At 53.5% G+C, this 23,006-nt stretch overlaps 1 protein-coding gene across 3 annotated transcripts in view; it reads right to left on the bottom strand.

The window, feature by feature from the left end:
• COL6A2 (collagen type VI alpha 2 chain) overlaps positions 1 to 23,006 on the bottom strand; it is a 37,886-nt gene that overhangs the window by 5,720 nt on the left and 9,160 nt on the right. For all 3 annotated transcript variants that reach the window (XM_079922296.1, XM_079922298.1, XM_079922297.1), the window contains exons 2-27: positions 10,542 to 10,681; positions 9,800 to 10,398; positions 9,508 to 9,528; positions 8,695 to 8,760; positions 8,006 to 8,059; positions 7,879 to 7,923; positions 7,540 to 7,566; positions 7,285 to 7,311; positions 7,142 to 7,186; positions 6,510 to 6,563; positions 6,018 to 6,080; positions 5,689 to 5,751; positions 5,361 to 5,450; positions 4,611 to 4,673; positions 3,976 to 4,042; positions 3,701 to 3,759; positions 3,322 to 3,384; positions 2,997 to 3,047; positions 2,664 to 2,699; positions 2,358 to 2,420; positions 2,195 to 2,257; positions 1,985 to 2,020; positions 1,758 to 1,803; positions 1,279 to 1,431; positions 654 to 1,106; positions 507 to 545 (exon numbers count right to left, since the gene is read on the bottom strand). In XM_079922296.1, the coding sequence (XP_079778422.1) occupies positions 507 to 545; positions 654 to 1,106; positions 1,279 to 1,431; positions 1,758 to 1,803; positions 1,985 to 2,020; positions 2,195 to 2,257; positions 2,358 to 2,420; positions 2,664 to 2,699; positions 2,997 to 3,047; positions 3,322 to 3,384; positions 3,701 to 3,759; positions 3,976 to 4,042; positions 4,611 to 4,673; positions 5,361 to 5,450; positions 5,689 to 5,751; positions 6,018 to 6,080; positions 6,510 to 6,563; positions 7,142 to 7,186; positions 7,285 to 7,311; positions 7,540 to 7,566; positions 7,879 to 7,923; positions 8,006 to 8,059; positions 8,695 to 8,760; positions 9,508 to 9,528; positions 9,800 to 10,398; positions 10,542 to 10,680 (2,485 nt within the window). In that variant the 5' untranslated portion in view covers position 10,681. The remainder of the gene's footprint in view (positions 1 to 506; positions 546 to 653; positions 1,107 to 1,278; positions 1,432 to 1,757; positions 1,804 to 1,984; positions 2,021 to 2,194; positions 2,258 to 2,357; positions 2,421 to 2,663; positions 2,700 to 2,996; positions 3,048 to 3,321; positions 3,385 to 3,700; positions 3,760 to 3,975; positions 4,043 to 4,610; positions 4,674 to 5,360; positions 5,451 to 5,688; positions 5,752 to 6,017; positions 6,081 to 6,509; positions 6,564 to 7,141; positions 7,187 to 7,284; positions 7,312 to 7,539; positions 7,567 to 7,878; positions 7,924 to 8,005; positions 8,060 to 8,694; positions 8,761 to 9,507; positions 9,529 to 9,799; positions 10,399 to 10,541; positions 10,682 to 23,006) is intronic.

The following is a 23,006-nucleotide window of genomic DNA, read 5'->3' as shown; positions in this document are numbered from 1 at the left end:
GCCCCCTAAACACATCTGCTCTGGAGGGAAGAGCAAACCCCAGCCGCCAGGCAGCAGCTCAGGGCGTCAGGGCAGAGGCCTGCTCTGCAGCTGCCCCGGTGGCTGTGGATGTGCTCGCCTCCCTGAGGGTTTAAGACCAGCCATTTCACTTACTGGATCCAGGGCTTCCGCCTGCAGGAGCCGGGCGGCCCTGGGGTGTCTGTGCCTCTGGGCATCTCAGCCCAAGAGGCCGTGAATCTGTGTTCGAGACCAGTGGCCTGAGAGCTTAGCGCACCCCCTCCCCACATGCGCCAGGTGGGTGGGGTGGCCGAGCGACTCCAGACGTCAACTGCACCCTAAGCCCCCTCCTCAGAAGTGCCGGGGTCCCGGAGACCAGGCCACCGCGGGTCTGGAATCCGAGGCTTCTCACTGGGGCGGCTGCAGCGGCAATTCCTAGGGTCCCTGCACAACCCTCCCCCTGGCCCTGGCTGCCGGCTTTCCTGGGGGGCCAGCGGTGCCCGCGTTACCTGTTTGGCAGGGAAGTTCCGGGCACACGATCTGGGGGTCTAGGAGAGAGGAAAAGAGGTGGGGGTCCCGGTGGCTCCCTCGGAGGCCTGCGGAGACCTGGTCCCTCCCCGGCCACACGCCCCTCCCCTACTCTCCTCCGGACTCACCCGGGCACAGCACGTCCTCCATGTCATCGATGAACTTCTCGGCCACCAGGTCGGAGAAAAGCGTCATGTTGCGCACCTGCTGCGGCTTGTCGCAGGCGATGGAGTATAGATTCTCGCTCTCGTGCTTCTCGTGGAACATGTCCCCGATGCCGATGGCCGTCACCGTCACGTCGTGGTTGCACAGCGCCCGCAGGTTGAGGTCGTCGTCGCGGGGGTCGTGGCGGCCATCTGTGATGACCACCGCGAACACGCGGGTCTTCTGGCGCCGGCTCTCCTTGATGAGCTGGTTGTAGGCGAACTTGAGGGCTGAGGGCGTCCAGGTGCCGCCCGCGATCCACTCAAGGTTCTTGACGGCCTCCTTGAAGCTGGACAGTGAGTCGATGCGCTCGTCGTCCAGCTGGATGGCCTCGAAGGTGCCTTCGTGGCTGTACTGCACGACGCCCACGCGGGTCCCTGCGGGCGGGCGCGGGCGTGACGGCGGCCCTCGGCAGAGCTAGAACCCCTCCGAGACCCCTCCCGTGGATTTCTACCCGGACCTCAGGCGTCCTGCGGCCCCTCTGCTCGAGAATGCGGCCTGGTGCCCCCTGCCCCGCCGGACCACCCCTCCAACTGCGGTGCCGCTGACCCGTCTCCGACTTGGGGTCCTTGGCGATGGCCCCCAGCCTGTTGACCACGTTGATGACGAAGTTCTTCTCCAGGGTGAAGTTGGTGTAGCCAATGCTCTCTGAGCTGTCGATGACGAACACCACGTCCAGAGCGCCACAGCGCTTCTCACAGTCTGCGGGGGGGGCGGGGTGAGCGGGGGCGTGGCTAGAGGAGGGCGTGGCGAGCAGGCAGGGAGGGGTGAGCGTTCGGGGCGGGGTGAGCGGGGGGCGTGGCGAGCGGAGGGCGTGGCGAGCAGGCGGGGAGGGGCGGGCGGGTGACAACGCTGACCCCCGGCCCAGGGAGACAGCCTGAGACCCCAGGGGCGTGCAGCCAGGTGCACCGTGGGAAACACTGAACGTGAGCGGGAGGGGAGGACTCGGACAGATGACCCTGACCCCGGGACAAGAGCCCCCAAGGACACAAGTGTCCCAGTCCAGCCGCGTGGGGGCCGCGACTCACCACAGCACCCGCACGTCTCCCTCACGTAGGTCATGACGTCGCACTCCTGTGACACAGCGGGGTCAGCCCCCAGCCCAGAGCGCAAACCCTGGGGAGGGGCTGGAAGCGCTTCTGCAGGAAGCCTGTGGTCCCTGCCCACCCCCTGCTCTGACCTCACCCCTGCTGACCTGCCCTTCAGATTTTTAGGAGGGAGAAGGACCCTGAGTCCCACCCCGACTGAAACCTACCGTGAGGCCGGGGTCTCCTGGGGGGCCAGGCTCTCCCTGGAAGGAGGAAGGATATCAGTGAGAGGTGACACCTGTCATGGCCGAGGCTGGGAGAGCCGGACTTATTCTCACGTGGCCACTCCAGGACCCCTGCATGGTTCGGGGTGCCCGTTGGCCTGGATGGCCCAGGGACCGTGGCCCGAGGGCCAAAGGGATGGGCGACTGACCTACCTCGGGTCCTGGCGCTCCTCTCTGCCCCCGCGGGCCTGGCTCACCAGGGGGACCAGGATCTGCCTGAGAAGGAAAAGGGCAGGTGGGCTCCGGCAGTACCTTGGGTGGTCCCCCCACGCGGCCCTGCCCCGGGCAACCGTCGACAGGGCGCAGAGGTACTCACAGGCTCGCCCTTCTGGCCTTTCCTCCCGGGTTTTCCTTTGGACCCAAAGTCACCTCTGCCCCCCTGTGACACAGGACACCCGTGTTAACAACACAGACAGCTCGGCAGCTGGCACTGCTCCCCTGCCGTCCCCCAGCCCTCCAGGGATCTGCCCAAGAGGGACACGCCTTTCCAGGAGGAACCTGTACTCAGCAGTGCGGGGCTGTCAGATGCAGCCCCACAGAGCGGCATTTCAGGGCGCGGCCCGCTCCCACCAGCAGAGCTCAGCACGGAGGCCCGCTGCACAGACCACCCCGCGGTACGTACCTCGGGGCCGCGGGGGCCAGGCTCGCCCTTCTCTCCCTGGGAAGCAAACACAGGGGTCACTCAGCACTGGGCTGAGGGGTGATGGCCATGCAGCCCCCTCCCTTCCCTGACGGGTGGGCTTGGGCTTCGAAATCTGTACAGAGCCACAGAGGCTATGGGAGAACATTTGATTCCCGGGGGACCTGGCTCTGATCTTGATGGTCACCGCCTGCCCCCAACCCCAGCCTCACCCTGGGCCCGGCGGGGGGCCCTGGCAGGAAGTAGCAGGAACCTTCCAGTCAATGGAAGGCCCACCCCCTTCCCCAGTCCCTGCCCCCGCCCCCCAGGACTTACAGGTGCTCCTCGGGGTCCCGGGTAGCTGAAGCCAGGCCTGCCGGGGTCTCCCTAGGGGACACAGGAGGCCAGTCAGGGCAGGGCCAGTGGAAAAGGTGGAGACTGAGTCAGTCGGCCTGGACTGGGGGTGGGTGGGCAGGGCCCGCCTTGGGAGGACACGCCACCCCTGAGGGTGAGAACACGCCACCCCTGAGGGTGAGAACACGGGCTGGGATGGGAGGTTGCTGCCCAGGCCCCTGATGTCCTCCCTCACCAAGGCATGCTCCCGGCAGGCTTACTCAGGAGCCCTGGCCCAACCTGCCTGCCGGGTGGGGAGGGGGCATACCTTGGGGCCAGGCTGTCCCGAGTCTCCGCGGGGGCCAGCATCCCCAGGGTCTCCCCGAGATCCCTGAGGGCAGAAAGGAAGCAGGGCGTCGGCACAGACGGGGCTGACCTCATCCAGCTCTGACCCCCAGGCAGCATCGCTGCCCTGCAGGGCTGGCCGTCCTGAGGGTCTCTCCTCTCCGCGTGCCACGTCCCGGCTCCCCCGGCACACCCCCCGCCTGGTAAAGCCTGACCCCTCAGGGCAGGATGGCGGAGTGAGGTGCGTGGGGGCCCTTGGCTCCCTGTCCCGCTGCCCAGGTTTACTGTGCGGACAGTATCCTGCCTGCCCGAGGACAGGAGGACGCAAAGCCATGGGCCCTCCCAGGCATCCTGCTACTGACCTGCTTCCCGGGCTCTCCAACAGTCCCTTGGGGACCTCTGGGTCCAGGTAAACCTCGGTCTCCCTGGAGAGAAAAGAGACAAGGGCACTTCAGAGACGCTGTTGTCACTCACTGTGGACTTTGGCAAGGGCAGGGGGCCCTGCTGCCCTCCAAAAGGTCCTTAGCCCTGACCCCAGTGGCCCCAGGCAGGGTCTGCAGGGTGGAGGGCAGGGAGCCCTGGCGGTGCCACCCCAGGAGGGTATGTGGCCTTTGTGGCTGCCCACCCGCTGCCCCACTTGCCTTGGCTCCTTTGTTGCCAACCTCTCCAGCCAGGCCCCGGGGCCCCTCAGGGCCAGGGTCCCCCTGTGGGAAGAGAGGCCAGGTTAGTCTGGGGGAGGTGAGGAGAGGGCATCGTGAGCTCCCCGGGGATGAGGCCCCAGATGGTGGAGGGTGGTGCTGGAACAGCAGGCCTACCCGCTTGGCCTCATGCAGCAGGGCAGGGGTCACCAGTCCCAGAGGAGGGAGCCCCTCCTGTGAGACCTTCCCCCACATCTCACAGGCAAATGGCTGCCCTTGGATTTCACCACAAAGACAAAGACCTCCTGCGCCAGCTACAGGAGCACATGTGTGCGGGGCGGGGGGGGGATGCTGGGGGGTGGAGCAGTGCACAGCCTGCACAGCTGTGCATGGCGTGCGTGGAACCGTTCTTGCCCAGGCCTCTGATCAGGGAGTAACTACTGCTCTCCCAGACCCTGCAGGGAGTGCACCCTGACGGCCAGGCCCCGGGGGTTGCCTTTGTTCTCCTAGGTGGACCGTGGAGGGGGTGTTGGTCATCCCTCGTCACAGGGGCTCCACTGGCACCACGGTGAGACTCCGGTGTAGACACAGACACGGCAGACAGCGCCCGAGACTCCCCCGCGCGGACACTCACCTTCTCGCCCTTGGGGCCATCGCTGCCTGGGCTGCCCTTGATTCCAGGGTCTCCCCTGCGCCCCTGCAGAGAACAGGCACATGGGAGTGTGGGTTTCCAGGGTGGGAGCCCCACTGGAACCCGACACTCTGTTCTCCCCACAGGGACTCTGGCTGTGGGGTCTGGGGGCCCCCCCCAGAGGGCCTCAGCCTAGACCCTGTCCTCTGCTGGGTCGGTTTGGTCCCAGACGAGGATTTAAGAAATGACGGGGGCTGGGGAGCTTGTAAGTCCGGGAGTTCAGGTGATGTGACTGGGACCGAGCTTGGACCAGCTCTTCGCGAAGTCCCTCTGTTCCCTCCGGATCGGGATGCGTCCCCTCTGGGGGTCAGCCCTGGGACTGGGCTCCACCCACCCCGTGGCGAGACCCTCAGGGACGGCTGGGTGGGGTCGCCGTGTGGACCTGCAGAGTGTGTGCTTGGGTCTAGGTTGAGCCCTTGGGGGGTCCTGCCAGCGGGGCAGGTGGGGCCCTGGGGCCACTTAATGGGTACCGAGCGTCCGGCAGGGGCGTGCCTGGGCCCCGCAAGCCACTCCTCAGCGGCCCTCCGTGGCGGCTGCCGTGCGGGGGCCAGGAGGCTCAGCTGGAGAGGCTCAGCTGGAGAGGCTGGAGGACGCTGGGCCCAGAGGCCCAGAGCAGCGCGCGCTGAGGCAGCCCTGCGGGAGGGTGCGGCAGGCCGGCCGGGGTGCCCAGGGCCTGTGCGCGGGTGAACTCACGGGCTCGCCTTTGGGGCCTCGGGGCCCAGGCCCACCCTTGGCTCCTTTCAGACCGGGACTTCCTGGGGCTCCGGTGTTGCCTTGGTAGCCCTGCGGGGAAGAGACAGCTCAGCTACGGCCGTGACCTGCCCAGGCGGGCGAACACCTGTGGGCAGGGCCCAGCCCGTGCGGACGCATGCCTGCCGTCTCCGGTGGGGCCGTGTTTCCCTCGCGGTGCTGTGCGCCGTCACCTGGCAGCAGGGACAGACAAGCTGGGGGCGCTCAGGGCCCCCACCCCCCGCCATGCAGCACCACGGGAGTGCGGCCGGAGCCCGCCGGGAACACTTGCCTTGCTTCCTTTTGCCCCGTTTTCCCCCGGGGGCCCTCTGCGTCCCGGGCGGCCAGGGTCCCCCTGGAAAGGTTTGGAGAAATCAGCCTCATGCTCTTCAGATGCCAGCAGTGGGGCAGGACCCCGGCGGGGCTGGGGGCATGCGCTTCCCCTCCCGTGTCTGTGGAGCAGGTCCCCGTGTGGGCACCCACGGCCCCCTGCCTGGTTTGCAGGGCCAGGGCCTCTCTGCTGGGCGTCTCGGCCCAGTGCTACAGGCAGGGAGAAGGCCCCCAGGAGGCTGGCGACCCCCTCTGCTCTGGCCGGCCCGCCACCTTGGCCAGGCCGCCTACCTTGGAGCCTTGGTCTCCTGGCTCCCCAGGGCTGCCGGCTTCCCCCACGTAACCATCTGGGCCCTGCAAGAAGGGAGAGGCTTGTGCTGGGTCTCTGGCCGGGAGCTGCGCTTGCATTTTCCCTGTGGGGTCAGGGCCAGCTGACCAGGGGCAGGGTGACCAGCACCCCATCGTTGGACTGGCTGCCAGGACCCCCGGCCTGGGTGGGCAGACTGGACAAGCCGCTGGCCCGGGAGCCCCTCGGGACTCTGGAAGCAGCCACCCTCCACCTGACCCGGGAGCCCCTGAGGCCATTCGTCATGTTGTGACCCCAACCCCGGCTGAACCCTGGCGGGGTTCCGGGACAGGCAGGGCAGGGGCTGGAGGGAGGAGCCCAGCTACTGGCTTCCCGCCGCAGCTTGCAGGGCTGGTGGCTGCCCTCCCCACCCCCGCCTGGCGCCCAGCATCTCCCAGGGCCAGGGGCTCGACGCAAAGCCTCGACGCTGTGCTCACCCGATCCCCGGCGTCTCCCTTGCAGCCAGGAGGTCCGATGCGCCCCAACTTGCCCTGAAGGAGAAGAGGGGAGCAGAAGGTGCGTCAGGGCCAGGATTCGGAGGACACAAGCCCCGATGACAGAGGTCAGTGGTGCCGGGTCTATGTGCACCGGGCACCCCACTGTGGACGTGTGCGTCAGTGGCTGTCAGGGTGGCGGTCCAGAGTCTCCGGGGTCGCAGCCAGGAGCATGAGTGCCTGTGGTTCCCCCTCCAGGAGTGTGCATGTGTGCGTGCATGCATGGTGCGTGCTCACCTGTGACATTTGTGTGTGTGCTGTTTGTGTGCACCTGTGCACGTGTGTGAACCACCAGTCAGGCCAGACGTGGGGTCTGCAGGCCAGGCAGGGAGATTCCTGCAAGGCCGGCCCTGCTTTTCAGGAGCAAATGTCCACTTCCGCTCTTGCAAGGTTCCCGTGTGTCCTGTGTCCACTGGGTAGATGCAACCACGGGCCACCCAAGCCACAGGTTGCGCGCAGTGGCCAGAGGTGCCCAGAGGCCTGGCCCCTGGAAAGACCTGAGGGTCTCGAGGGCGTGGTTGTCATTTCGCGGGCACCCTTGCTCCGCCCAGGGACGGAGCCCCAGTGCACTCTACCTTCTGTCCATCCGTCCCGTTCTTGCCTGCCAGGCCGGGGGCGCCCTGGAGGAGAGGGAGGAGGGACCCTGTTAGCCCCGATGCTCCTTCCTTCTGAGCAGTGGGGAGGTAGGCGCCCTGCCCCCGCCCGCCTGTCCACTCACCTTCCGCCCTTCGGCTCCAAACTCGCCCTGCACAGGAGGAAACGAGGCTAGTTAGTGCTGCTGACACATCACAGATGCCACTGCATTAGGCCCAAGTCTACCCTTGGACAAAAAACGAGGCCAGAGCGGCCCCAGAAGGCTACTACCAGCACGACACCGGGTCCCATGCCCCAGCACGGACCCCCGGCTCGCTGCCGGACACTGCTGCCAGGGTTGGGGCCATGTGAGGTCTGGCCGCCCAGAGTCCACTCTCACCTTCTCTCCTTTGAAACCAGGAACACCCTGAGGTCAGAGGGAAAGAAAAGCAGCGTTACCAGTGTGTGTGTGCTGGGACCCAGCAGGCCTGGGGGAGGAAGGAGGGACAGGGAGGTGGGGGGATGGGGGTGGGGTGGTGATCATCAGGCTCGGGTGCAGAGGCGCCGCCAGGGACGTCGCTGGAAATGCAGAAGCGCCTCCCTTCCTTGGGGCAGGGGTGGGAGCGGTGGGCCACGCCAGGCACATCCTGACCCCAGCGGCCGGCCCCGCCTGGAGCCAGGGAGCCCTTGGCTTGTCCCCACGTGTCCCGCCCCCTGGGCAGGGTCCGCAGCAACTTGCCTTGGGTCCTGGGAATCCAATGGGGCCTTCGATGCCTGGATCTCCCTGTGGAAGAGCAAAGGGCCGTGGATGTAACCTCAGCCGTGGGGAGCGGGGGCCGCCGGGACGGGGTGTGGAGGGTACTCACCTGTCGCCCCTTCTGTCCAGGCTCTCCGGGCTCACCCATGTTGCCCTTGGCGCCCTGGAAGCAGATGAAAGAAAAACGAATAAATCAAGGTGGGGAGGCAGCAGATGCATCTGGCCAGCGGCCTGGCAGACGAGCAGACACCCCTCTCCCGAATTTAGAAAGAAGCCACTTGGTAATAACTTTCCCTGTAACGGTGTTTCAAACGCTCTGTCTCATGTCCTCAGAGGTCTCTTTCCCTCTCCTGCCTTTACACTGTTTGACATGAATCACTGGTGTTTCTGATTCCCTGGCAGTAACTGTGGAAGGATTTCATCTGCTACACCTCTGTTGTTACGAAAATGCAGGGCCAACCTAACCTCTTAAAACCTACGTATGTAACAAATGACAGGCCTGAACGCCCGTGTGAGTTAGCGCCATATTACCAAGAGCGACGGAGTTCATGTTTCCTTATGCACTTGAACATGTCTGTTTACTTTACAGGAGGCTTTTATGGGCAAATCTTAATTAAAAAGTATTCCTCCTTTTCTCAAAATGCCATATAAAAGGCAGCTGATAAAAGCTGAATTTTAGTTCTGCCAGGGTGAGAAGTGGTGAGTCCATCCGAGGTGCAGTGGCCCTAAATCTGGAGTTCAAGACAGGTCGGGGGCTTTCCTGGGAAACAGAGCCCTTGGGTCGTCTGGGCGTCTTACCTTCTGTCCGCGGTAGCCCTTGGGGCCGGGGGGCCCGGGGATCTCCAGACAGCTCACCTTGTAGCACTGAAACAGGAAGCAAGGGGCAGCGCGTGAGGCCAGCACCACAAGTCCCAGGAGGGAGGGAGGGGGGGCAGCCTGTGGCCCACTGGACACTGGGCCACGCTGAGCTGGGGGCTGCATGACGGAACAGACCTGGAAGGTGCCCAGGAGGCCCCTGTGCCCACCAGGGGCGGGTTCAGGGGTCCACACCAGTGCTCTAGTCAAGTTTTGGAAATCAAGGCTGCATTAAGCCATGACCAACAGTAGAAAGTATTAAATCGCTGCTGGCCAGTCCCCCCTGTGCTTGCATATTAAATCGCTGTGGTATTGAGCAGCTGCTCCAGGAAAGGGTGCGCTTGTAGTATCCTGGGCTGTGAGCTGGTGCTGGGGAAGCTCAGGCTTCAGGTCCTGTGCTGCAGGTCCCGTGCTGGGCACCCAGCTGGCCACCTGCCTTCTCCTCCTGGCCTCCCTCGGGTGGATGGAGCCCGTCAGCCCAGAGGGCAACCCTCAACCTCGACCCTCATCTTTTGGCTGTGTAGACCCTACGCTGACCTCCTGCGTTTAAACAGCCTGGTTTTGGCCAGGATCCCTTTGTCCAGACTCGAGTCTCAGGCCCCACGTGGAGCTGAGGGGTCTTGCTCCCTGGCCGGGCCCCCCTCATTGTCCTAGACCTCGGGAGCCCCAGGGAGTGGGGCGCGGGTGATCGTCTCTGCTGGGTCAGAGGCCCCAGGCAGCTCCCGGCAGGGCCGGCAGGGATGGAAACGCTCTCACCTCTCCGTAGGCTTCATGTTTCTGCGGAAAAGACCCAGAGAGAAACCCTGGTTAGTGGGGAGCTGGAGACATGGTCAGCTCCGAGTCTGGGCAGGGGTGCAGAACACCGGAGTAGACAGGACCCTGCCCGGGGCCCACCCTCTTCAGCCACCTCACTCAGAGGGGGTAAACTGAGGCCCGGAGCGGTGGACTGCCCCCTGCCACGCGGGTGAGCGGATCCCAAGGCTCTGGGCCCCACGCTACGTCCCTGCTGCTGGCGGGTGGGCGTGGCCTCCCCGGCCCAGCGACTCACCATGACCTTGATGATGCGGTTGATGGTGTCCTCGTCGATCTCGGTGGAGTCGGGCCGCATGGTGGCGTAGTTGTTCCGGTAGAGCTCGTGCGGCGTGTTGGCGATGTCCCGCAGGCCCTGCTCGTTCAGCTTCAGGTTGGGCGGCACCGCGAAGAGCCGGATGCCCTCCTCGCGGGCCCGCTCCGCCTGCAGCTTGATGCCCCCGCACGGGCTGCCCGTGACGTGGCCGTCGGTGATGATCACCGCGAAGTTGACCACGCCCTTGCCCACGTGCCGCCGGACCTCCTGGGTCATGTTGGCCAGCATGCAGTCGGTGAAGGTGCCGCGGCGGAAGGAGCTGATGCCCTGCAGGCTCTTGGTGAAGGAGGCCCGGTCGCTGCCGGGCGGGCTGAACACCTCCACCAGGTCGGAGAAGTGCAGGCCGCCGTAGCGCCAGCTCAGGGCCACCTGGTCCAGGTAGAGCTCGTCCTGCAGCTGGCTGATGAACTGCAGCACGAACTGCTGCATGTGGTAGAGCAGGCTGTCGGTGGGGGACTGCATGGTGATGCTCTCCGACGTGTCCAGCACGAAGTACACGTGGATCGGGCAGTCGGCCTTCTCTGGGGACGCACACGAGTCACCGCGGCGCCGGGGGCCCTTGCGCGGGCTGGGGCCGGGCTCAGCCCGCCCCGCCCCCCCGCAGCCCGCCCCGCCCTCGCCCCCCGGCCCCGCCCAGGCCTCGCCGCACCCACCCCGGTGGTACCTGGGCAGCTGTTCCTCTCGGAGGTGCTGGGGCTGATGATCTCCTGCTGCTGAGCGTGGACGGCCCCCAGGAGGCCCCAGAGCAGGAGGGCGGAGCAGGGGCCTGGGAGCATCTTGGCAGCGCGCGTGCGCCCCGACATCCTGCAGCAAGGGAGAGCGGCGCTGCAGACGGTGCCCCGCGCGCACAGCACGGTCCGAGCCCTACTCCCCAGACGGTGGGGGCGGCACACACGCGGCCGGCCAGCAGCTGGGCTCAGGGGGTTCCTATCCCCCTGCCCTGGATGGGCCACAAGCATTGACTGGGAGCAGAGACGGCAAGCTTTGGGCTCCGCTCCGGGTGGGACGCTCGCCACTCCTCCCTGCCCTGCAGACCCTGGGTGCGCTGGGCAGACAGGTGCGTCCTGGGAACTGAAAAGCCAGTGACTGGCATCAGTGAGGACAGAGAGGGTCCTGCGGTGGGCAGGGCAGAGGGGTCGCTGGGGGCGACTGGGAGGAGGGGCACCCGGGGAGGGGAGAGAGGCCCAGGCTGGGCCGGGGTGCGCCTTGGTACTGGACGCCATGCTGACTGGGGGGAGGGGACGGCCTGGGGAGTGGAACATGGGCGCTGATGAGGACAGGCCTGGAGGGCTGGCAGGCAGTGGCCTCCGGGTCCTGCTTTGTTGAGGGACGTGGGACATTTGCACCGGCTGCAGGGGACCCTTCTCTAGAGAGGTCACTGTGCCCTGGCATGTCTCTGCGGGGCCTGAGGTGGTCCTGATGCTGTGGCCTCTGCAGCCGAGCGCACCCTCTGCCGGACAAATGCAGTGAGAGGACCTCGAGGTGCGGCGGGGTGGGCTGGCTGGGCTCTGGGGACATGGTGTGAGGGGAAGGGGAACCCTTCGTGGGAAGGCGAGGAAGGGGCTTGTCACCCTGCTGTTCCAGTGGGGACCCTGCAAACTGGTTCACTTGGCACCCCTGGAACAGAGGGTGAACCTGGTGAAGATGCAGCCCTGCTGGGGACTTGGGCTCTGCTGGCAGCCTGGGCCCCCGCATGGCTGGGTGCGAGAGGAGGCACCTGGAGGGCTCTGGAAGGAAGCAGAGGCGTCAGGGGCGCTTTGGTGCTGTTTTCGTGGTGATGCCCCTCAACACTGTGGAAACCTCTCATTTTTGTGAGGAGGTGAATTTGCACTTGGGTTTAAGGTGAGAGGGGTTATTCCTGGCGTAGTTAGGGGTGCACAGGACGTGGTCCTGCCTCCCTTCGCATGGGGTCATGGTTAGCTCAAGAGGTTGTGAGGCTACAGGTAACGGTCATGACCCCGAGGGTGGCGACAGTTGCTGAGATTAAAGCAAGCCCCGTGGGAGTATCAGGAAATCCAGGAGGGCTTCCTGCAAGAGGTGATGGATGTGCCCAGACTGAGGGAATGGCCATAGGAAGGAAGCTCCTGGCCGAGAGGAGTCTGGTTTAGGGAGGTCTTGGGGCAACGCTCAATTGAGAAGGTGGGGTGAGGGGCAGGCCAGGGGCTCAGAAGCACCCAGAGGCCAAGAGGGAGTCGGGCTGCACCAGCCAGAGCCAAGGGTCCAGAGCCATCAGCCACCGGCGACGGCCACCGTGGGACCTTAGTCAGGGGGCCAGTCAGGGCTGACCACTGAGATGCGGGCCCGGCTTTGTCCTCCACTACCCCTCACCCCGCTGCCCCACGGAGGAGAGACCGCAGAGAGGGCACCGTAAGGCCCACCATGTCCTGTCTGCTACAGATGAGAGGGGACAGAACGGAGGGGAGGCTTGCCCAGCTTGGCACTGTTCTCCATGTGCACACATGTCACACACACATCACACACACAGACAGACATCACACACACATCACAGCACACCACACACACGTCACACGCCACACACAGACATCACACACACACAGCACACACAGGCATCACACACACACATCACAAACACCACACACACATCACAGCACACCACACACACACACACACAGACATCACACATCACAAACACCACACACACGTCACAGCACACCACACACACGTAACACGCCACACACAGACATCACACACACACAGCACACACAGGCATCACACACACACATCACAAACACCACACACACATCACAGCACACCACACACACACACACAGACATCACACACACACATCACAAACACCACACACACATCACAGCACACCACACACACGTCACACGCCACACACAGACATCACACACACACAGCACACACAGGCATCACACACACACATCACAAACACCACACACACATCACAGCACACCACACACACGTCACACGCCACACACACAGCACACACAGGCATCACACACACACATCACAAGCACCACACACACATCACAGCACACCACACACACACACACAGACATCACACACACACATCACAAACACCACACACACGTCACAGCACACCACACACACGTCACATGCCACACACAGACATCACACAGACATCACACACACACACAGCACACACACAGGCATCACACACACATCACAAACACCACACACACACACAGACATCACACACATCACAAACACCACACACACACCCATCACAGCACACCACACACGTCACACGCCACACACAGACATCACACAGACATCACACACACACAGACATCACACACGCACATCACAAACACCACACACCACATCACACACACACACAGCATACCACATGCAGACATCACACACACATCACATACACCACACCACACACACACAGTGCACCACACACACATCACACACCACACACAGACATCACCATACACACAGACATCACCCACACAGCACACCACACATGTCACACATAGACAGCACACACACACATCACACACCACACACAGCACACACACACACACACAGCACACACACAGACATCACCACACACACAGACATCACACACAGCACACCACACACACATCACACGCCACACACATCACACACCACATACGCATCACACACCACACACACATCACACACACAGCACACCACACTCAGACATCACACACACACATCACATACACCACACCACACACACACAGTGCACCACACACACATCATATGCCACACACCGACATCACCATACACACACAGCACACACCACACACAGACATCACCATATACACAGACATCACACACACAGCACACCACACATGTCACACACAGACATCACACAGCACACACACAGACATCACCACACACACAGACATCACACACAGCACACCACACACATGTCACACGCCACACACATCACACACCCCACACGCATCACACACCACACACACAGCACACCACACACACGTCACACGCCACACACACATCACACACACTCACACATCATACACCACACACAAAACACACATAATATATTAAAAGAAGCCCACATAATAAGTGTACTGGTGGAAAATCTTACTCTCAAATGTAATGAAAAATTCTAAAAATATCTACCCAGGGGAAAAACACAATAGCAACAACAAAATACAGAAAACACCCAAAGGGAAAAATCACTTTGGCCTGTGGCAGGCAGCCTCCAAGGTGGCCCCCAGTTACTCTTGCCCATCCAGGGTCCTCTCACCCCCTGAATGGTCTCTGGCCAGTATGACCAACAGAATAAGCGGAAGTGATGCTGTGTGACTTGCACGACTGGGTCGTAAGAGGCAGGTGCCGTCTGCCTGGGCCCCTCTCCACTTGCTCGCTCTGGGGGAAGCCGGCTGCTGTGGCGTGAAGGCGCTCAAGCAGCCTTTGCAGAAGCTCGTGGGGGAGGCGATGGAGCCCACGGCCGACAGTGGTGGGTGAGCCATCGTGGAGGCAGACCCTCCACCCCAGCCAAGACTCAGATGACCGAGGCTGCGGCCCACATCCTGACTGCACCTCATGAGGGACCCTGAGCGAGAACCACCCAGCGAAGCCTCTCCTGAACTCCTGGCCTGAATACATTACAAGATAGTAAACGTTTACTGTTTTAAATCACTAAGTTTGGGGTACTTTATTACACAGCAATAGACCACTAATAGAGGCATAAAACTTTTTCTCCACAACGTTGTCAACAGAAGATGAGACAATAATTCAGAATTTTGACAGGAAAATAAAATGACCCAAGGATGTCTCCCCAGCCAACTTATCTTTCACGTATAAGGATAAACATCTCAGAACACTAAAAAGAGAGCTACCATATGGTCCAGCAATCCCACTCCTGGGCATATATCCAGACAAAACTCTAATTCAAAAAGACACATGCACCCCTATGTTCACAGCAGCACTATTCACAGTAGCCAAGACATGGAAGCAACCTGAATGTCCACTGACAGATGAATGGATAAAGAAGATGTGGTATATTTATACAGTGGAATATTAGCCGTAAAAACCCACAAAATAATGCCATTTGAAGCAACATGGATGCAACTAGAGATTATCACACCAAGTGAAGTTAAGTCAGACAGAGAAAGACAAATGCCATATGATATCACTTACATACCGAATCTTAAAATATGACACAAATGAACTTATCTACGAAACAGAAACAGACTCGCAGACATAGAGAACAGACTAGTGGTTGCCAAGGGGGATGGGGGGTGGGGGAGGGATAGATTGGAAGTTTGGGGTTAGAAGATGCAAACTATTATGTATAGAGCGGATAAACAACAAGGTCCTACTGTATAACACAGGGAACTATATTCAATATCCTGGGATAAACCATAATGGAAGAGAATATAAAAAAGAATGTATATGTGTGTATAACTGAGTCACTTTGCCGTACAGCAGAAACTAGCACGTCATAAATCAACTATACTTCCATTAAAAATAAAAAAAGGATAAACATCTCAGATGTAAATGGGTTCACATCTACGCCACCCACACACCATTCCTAAAAATATTCTGCAAGGAATTTCTGCAAACAATCGAGAAATGAATAAAGATAAATGAAAAGCAAAGAAACTTGAGATGTACAGTAAAATATAGAAAATGAAGGGAAAAGAACTGAAGCATAAAATTAAAAGCCAGAAATTTCACATAGATCAGTGTGACAATAAAGGTGCGTGGCTTAAATTCTCCTGTGAAGACAAACTTTCCTAAATTGGGTCAAAAAATGAAACCCATTGCAATGAGGTTTATGAGTCACACTTTATGTAGAAAGTCACAGATGGTGTAAAGAAAATGGACTGGGGCGGGATGGATGCAAACGGAGAGAAAGACGGGGCAGTGTTGTTGAGACACTAGAATTGAAGACAGAGGATGAGGGATGGGGCCCAGGAAAAGATAAAAGCTGCTGCAGTCCAGTTATAAATCTTTATGTACCTAATTTCATAACACAATATTACTTAAAGCACAATCGGTGAAAAATCAAAGAAAAAACTGACAGACTGCAACCAAGTAGACTTTAACTCATCTTTTTACGTTATTGACAGATCATATTAAAAAAAACAGAGGATCTGAATGGCATGTTTTATAAAACTTTGATAGTAACAAGCAGGGATTATGTATTTTCTAAACATAAAGGATTTGGATAATGTGCATAAAACACACCCACATATTACATATATACCTATGTTTTCAAAACCTACAAGTAAGGAACACACACTCTTTTAAAAATTTTACAGAATTCAATCCTAGAGTAAGCCACAAAGAAAACTTTAATTTATTAAAAAAATGGAAATTTTACACATAAAATTCTTTGAGCTACAATGCAAAATTTGTCACTAATAAGACATAGGGGAAAAAACCCCAAAACAAAGCACTTGAAATTGAAAAACTCTCACAAAACCTACATAGGAATTAGTGACAATGACGATGTACACTTAAAAACAAATATGAGAAGGCCAAAGCTATAATCGGGGGAAAATACCTAGCCTCAGATGCTTTATGTTATAAAATAAGAAATTAGTGTAACAAATTAGGCATGTGGTTAAAGAATAGGGACAAAAAATACTTAAAGAGATAAATCTCAGGAAAGCAAGAGAGAGAAAGTGGTAAAAAACCCCAAAAACAATTGGTTGAAAAAAAACCTACAGTAGAATAATAAATGCATCTAAGAGCTGGTTCTTCAAAAAGGCCAATAAAATAGAAAAAACTTTAGCAAGTCTAAGCAAGAATAAAAATGATGTAAACACAAATATAGAAATATACAAATTTAAGGAGTAAAATAATAATAGATGAGGAGAGTTTTTATTGTTGTTTGTTTTTAAGAGCATACCAAGTGCAGCTTTGAGCTAGTAAACGTGAAAGACCGTTTTCTGGGAAAGTGGTCTCACCTCTAGAGAGGAGGTGAGGAACTGGCTGGACTCTGACTTGGAAGGAATGGAAACACTGGAAGGAAACACGTTTCCAAAGACTCTGGCCCAAACAGCTTTTGGGTGAGTTCTTTTGCATTTTCAAGAACAAACACTACTCTATTTAACTTATTTCAGAACATAAAAAGATAAGCTTTTCAATTCATTTGTTAACTTGGCAAAACCTAAGACCAAAACTTGATAAAAGATATCCCTAAAAGGAACTCTATAGATAGGTATCACTTTTGAATACAGTTGCAAAAATCCTAACTGAAAATAGGAAATAAAATATAGTAGCATGTTAAGGACTACTAAACCAGTACTAAGAAGAAGTTAGTTAAAAATACAATGATGCAACATTAGGAAACATATTAATGTAAGTCACATTAATATAAAAAAGAAAATCATGTACAGGCATACCTCAGAGATACTGTGGATTTGGTGCCAGACCACCATAATGGAGCAAACATTGCAATAAAGGAAGCTGAAGGAATTGTTTTGGTTTTCCAGTGCATGTAAAAGTTATGTTTACACTATACTGTAGTCTATTGTGTGCAATAGTGTTACGTCTTAAAAAACAATGTACATAACTTAATTAAAAATACCTTATTGCTAGAAAAAATGCTAGCCATTACCTGAGGCTTTAGTGAGTTGTAGCAGTAACATCAAAGACTGCTGATCATAGATCACCATAACAAGATAATAATGAAAAAGTCTGAAATATTGCAAGAATTATCCAAATGTGACAGACATAAAGTGAGCAAACGTGGTTGGAAAAATGGCGCTGATAAACTTGCTCAATGCAGGGTTGCCACAAACCTTCAATTTGTAAAAACCAAAACATCTGCAAGGTGCAATAAAGTGAAGTGCATTAAAACGAGGTATGTGTGTAATTGCTCTAAAAGAGCCCCAAAACATCCATTTGTGGTTAAACAAACAAACAAACAAGTCAAAACCTCATAAGAGACTTAGGAGTTGGATTAACATTATAAAAGTAAAACCTCATAAGAAACTTAGGTGTTGGATTAATATTATAAAGGATATAGATTTCAAATCAACAGCCACTATCAAATTTTACACAAAACCTAAATAGGTGTCCTTATCTCTGTGGGTCACAGACTCCTTTAAGAATCTGGACAGTTTCACCTGACACATATGCACAGATTACTCATATACAGAAACCAAAGTCCTCATTAATTCAGGGGGTCCATCTATGGAACTGACTCTGGATTAAAAACTCCCGCACTTGAAGAATGACCATTAGAGTACAAAAAATAAAAAAGACAAAGAGTGTTGATCTCATTATATTATTCACTGTTGTATTCGAAGCCAATGCAATAAGACAGTAAACAGAAACAAAATGTAAGTCTTGGAAAGGAAGAGGTAGGAACTGTCCTTATTAAAGATGGGACTGTCTACCTAGAAAATCCAATAAAATCAATTGAACAAAGTTCAGGGGAGAGAGAAAGGGGTATTCGATGAGGCAATTATAAGAAAAAAATACACAAAAATCTACAGATTTTCTTCTATCAGCAACAACCAATTAGAAAACGTAATGGAAAAATAACTATTTACACTAGCAAGAAAAACAACTTAAATCCAAGGAATAAACTTAATAAGAATCTACGGATGTGCAGGACTTATGAAAAAGTTTCTAAGGAACACAGTGGAGAGACAAACCTTGTTTTTGGATGACAGACACGATATTTAAGAATATCAGTTATTTCTAACTGAATCTATAATTGAATGTAATTTTGATTAAAATTTCCAATAAAACTTTTTGCTTTTTTTGCCATTATGTGTTGACAAAATGAATCTAAGATTTACCTGGAAGAAAAAGAGTAGCTGAGAAAAATAAAAAATGAGGGGTGATGAAACTTGTGTTATCAAGTGCAATAATGGAATACAATTACAGTAATAAAGCATTAGTGGTTTTGGTGCTGGAATGGCCAACAGACCACACAGCAGTGGCATAACACCACATGAGAACTGAGGAAATGAGACGGCTGCTTTTCAGAGCACTGAGAGAAGGCTGGGAAAAGGGTCACGATGTGATTAGAAATAAAGTAATCCCACCTCACACAGTACACCCAAATAAAGTCCAGGAGAAGTAAGTAACTGAGTGTAAAACATGGACCAAAAAGCCTTTGAAGGAAATAGAAAAGATGAAATGACAGTGAAATGTCTTATGATTACTCTGCACCAGACACTATACTACATCTTTTCTTTTAACCCTCACAAGAGCCCTTGTGGATAGCACACTGGTGCTATTATAATCCCCATTTCATAGATGAGGAAACTGAGACTGAGACAGGTAACTTGTCCTCGGTGCTCAGATAATAGCTGAGATCCAAATCCAGGCAGCATGGTTCCGAGTCCACACTCATGATAACTGGGCTCCCACATATCACCTTCGTTAAAACAAAACAACGTGAGCAGAGGGGAAACATGCCAAGAGCCAGGCAACCATATTCCCAATGCATGATCAAGGTTTCATATTCTTAAGGTTTAAAATTTTGATGGCCTATTATTGTGTAAATGTTTACAAGTGTAATATATTTTTGTTGTTTTAAACTTTTTATTAATATATAATGTCCTTCTTTGCCTCTTGTAACTCTTTTTGATTTAAAGTCCATTTTAATCTGGTGTTAGTATAGCTACGTCTGCTCTCTTTTGGTTCCTATTTGCATGGAATAACATTTTCAATCCATTCACTTCAAACCTATTTGTGTCTTTGGTTCTAAAATGAATCTTTTGTAGACAGCATATAGTTGGATCTCATTTTTTTAATATCCATTCTGCCAGTCTCTGTCTTTTGCTTGGACAGTTTAATCCATTTACAGTTAAAGTAACTACTGATAAGGAGAGACTTACTTCTGTAGTTTTGCTATTTGTTTCCTACGTAGTTATAGCTTTTTTGTTCCTCATTTCCTGCATTACTGTTTTCTTTTGTGTGCAGCTGATTTTTGTTGTAAAACATTTACATCCCTTCCTCATTTCTTTTTTTTTTTTTTTGCGGTACACGAGCCTCTCACTGTTGTGGCCTCTCCCATTGCGGAGCACAGGCTCCGGACGCGCAGGCTCAGCGGCCATGGCTCACGGGCCTAGCCGCTCCGCAGCATGTGGGATCTTCCCGGACCGGGGCATGAACCCATGTCCCCTGCATCGGCAGGTGGACTCTCAACCACCGCACCACCAGGGAAGCCCCCTCATTTCCTTTTGTGCATATTCTTTTGGTACCTTCTTTATGGTTACCATGGGATTACATTTAACATTCTAAAGTTATAACAATATAATTTGAATTTATGCCAGTTTAACTTCAACAACACATTAAAAAATCTGCTTCTTTAAAAGCTCCCTCCCTATCCCTTTCAGTTATTGATGTCACAAAATTACATCTTTACACATTTTGTGTCCCAAAACACAAGCAAATGTTATTTTTAATGCATTGGTCCCTTAAATTATGTAGAAAACAAAATGTGGAGTTACAATAATGCTAGTTTTAAGAACAGAGCTGGACAAATCATGCACCCTGAATTCAGACTATACTACAAAGCTACAGTAATCAAAACAGTATGGTACTGGCACAAAAACAGACACATAGATCAATGGAAAAGAACAGAGAGCCCAGTGCATAAACCCATGCATGTATGGTCAATTAATCTATGACAAAGGAGGCAAGAATATACAATGGAGAAAAGACAGTCTCTTCAATAAGTGGTGCTGGGAAAACTGGACAGCTAAATGTAAAAGAGTGAAACTAGAACATTCTCTAACACTACATACAATAATAAACTCAAGATGGATTAAAGACCTAAATGTAAGACCAGATTCCATAAAACTCCTAGAGGAAAACATGGGCATAACACTCTTTGATATAAATCACAGCAATATTTTTTTGGCTCTCTCTCCTAAAACAAAGGAAATAAAACCAAAATTAAACAACTGGAACCTAATTAAACTTAAAAGCTTTTGCACAGCGAAGGAAACCATCCACAAAACGAAAAGACAACCTACTGAATGGGAAGAAATATTTGCAAATGATATGACCAATAAGGTGTTAATATCCAAGACATATAAACAGCTCATACAACTCAACACCAAAAACACAAACAACCCAATTAAAAAGTGGGCAGATTTCACCAAGGAAGACATACAGATAGCCAAGAGGCACATGAAAAGATGCTCAACATCACTAATTATTAGAAAAATGCAAATCAAAACTACAATGAGGTATCAACTCACACCAGTCAGAATGGCCATTATCAAAAAAGCTAGAAACAATAAATGCTGGAAAGGGTATGGTGATAAAGGGAACCCTCCTACACTGTTGGTGCGAATGTAAATTGATACAACCACTATGGAAAACAGTATGGAGGTTCCTTAAAAAAGTAGGAATAGAACTACCATATGACCCAGCAATCCCACTACTGGGCATATACCCTGAGAAAACCATAATTCAAAAAGAGACATGCACCACAATGCTCATTGCAGCACTATTTACAATAGCCAGGACATGGAACCAACCTAAATGTCCATCAACAGACGAATGGATAAAGAAGATGTGGCACAGATATACAATGGACTATTACTCAGCCATAAAAAGAAACGAAATTGAGTTATTTGTAGTGAGGTGGATGGACCTAGAGTCTGTCTACAGAGTGAAGTGAGTCAGAAAGAGAAAAATACCGTATGCTAATGCAGATACATGGAATCTAAACAAACAAACAAAAAAGGTACTGATGAACATAGTTGCAGGTCAGGAATAAAGAAGTAGGTATAGAGAATGGACTTGAGGACATGGGGTGGGAGGGTGAAGCTGGGGTGAGTGAGAGTAGCATCAGCATATACACATTACCGAATGTAAAATCATTGGCTGGTGGGAAGCAGCAGCATAGCACAGCGAGATGGGCTCCATGCTTTGCGATGACCCAGAGGGGTGGGATAGGGAGGATGGGAGGGAGGCTCAAGAGGGAGGGGATATGGGGACACGTGTATGCATATGGCTGATTCACTTTTTTGTGCAACAGAAACTAACACGGTATTGTGAAGCAATCATAAAAACAAAAATGGGCAGAAGAACTGAATAGACATTTTTCCAAAGAGGAAATGGCCAACAGGCACAGGAAAAGATGCTCAACATTGCTAATCATCAGGGAATTGCAAATCAAAACCACAATGAGATATCACCTCACACCTGTCAGAATGGCTATCGTCAAAAAGAACACAAATAACAAATGTTGGTGAGGATGTGAAGAAAAGGGAACCCTCATGCACTACTGATGGGAATATAAGTTGGTGCATCCTTTGTGGAAAACAATATGGAGGTTTCTCAAAAAACTAAAAGTACAACTACCATATGACCCAGCAATTCCACTCTTGGGTATATATTAGATTAATAATTTAAAAAATGTATTAGTCTTTCAAATCATGTAGGAAAAAAAGCGAGTTACATGCCATTGTTACAGTAATTATTGTTATAATAATAATAGCTTTATAATTGCTCATGTATTTACCTTTACTGAGAGCTTCATATTTTCACATGACTTCAAGCTACTGTCTAGTGTCCTTTCATTTCACCTGCAGGACCCTCTTGAGCATTTCTTACAGGGCAGGTCTAGCAGTAATGGACTCTTTCAGCTTTTGTTTATCTGGGAATGTTTTAAGTTTGCCTTCACTTTTGGGGGACAATTAGGCTGGACATAGAATTTTCAGGCAACAGGTGTTTTTCCATTTAGCATTTTGAATATATCAACACCCTGCCTTTGGTCTCCAAAGTTTCTGACGAGAAATCTTCTGGTAATCCTATTGAGAATCCCTTGGATATGATGAGTCACTTCTCTCTTGCTGATTTCAAAATTCTCTCTTTGTTTTTGTCTTTTGACAGTTTGATTATAATGTGTATCAGTGTGAGTCTCTTTAAGTTCATTCTCCTTGTCTTGGATGTTTATATTCATGTCATTCATCAGATTTGGGAAGTTTCTTCACATATTTCCGCTGCCCCTTTCTCTCTCACCTCCTTCTGGGACTCCCAAAACAAGTATTCATGTCCTTTAGGTTCTGTTCACTTTTCTTTAATCTTTTTTCTTTCTGCTCCTCAGACTCGTAATTTCCATTGTCTTATCTTCAACATCACTAACACTTTCTTCTGTCTTCTCAAATTGGCCTTTGCATTCCTCTAA

The sequence above is a fragment of the Stenella coeruleoalba genome (assembly GCF_951394435.1).
Source record: "Stenella coeruleoalba genome assembly, chromosome: 5".
Classification (NCBI taxonomy): Eukaryota; Metazoa; Chordata; class Mammalia; order Artiodactyla; family Delphinidae; genus Stenella; species Stenella coeruleoalba.
Note: the sequence above shows the minus strand (reverse complement) of the source record. Positions and strands in the feature narration are given on the sequence as shown.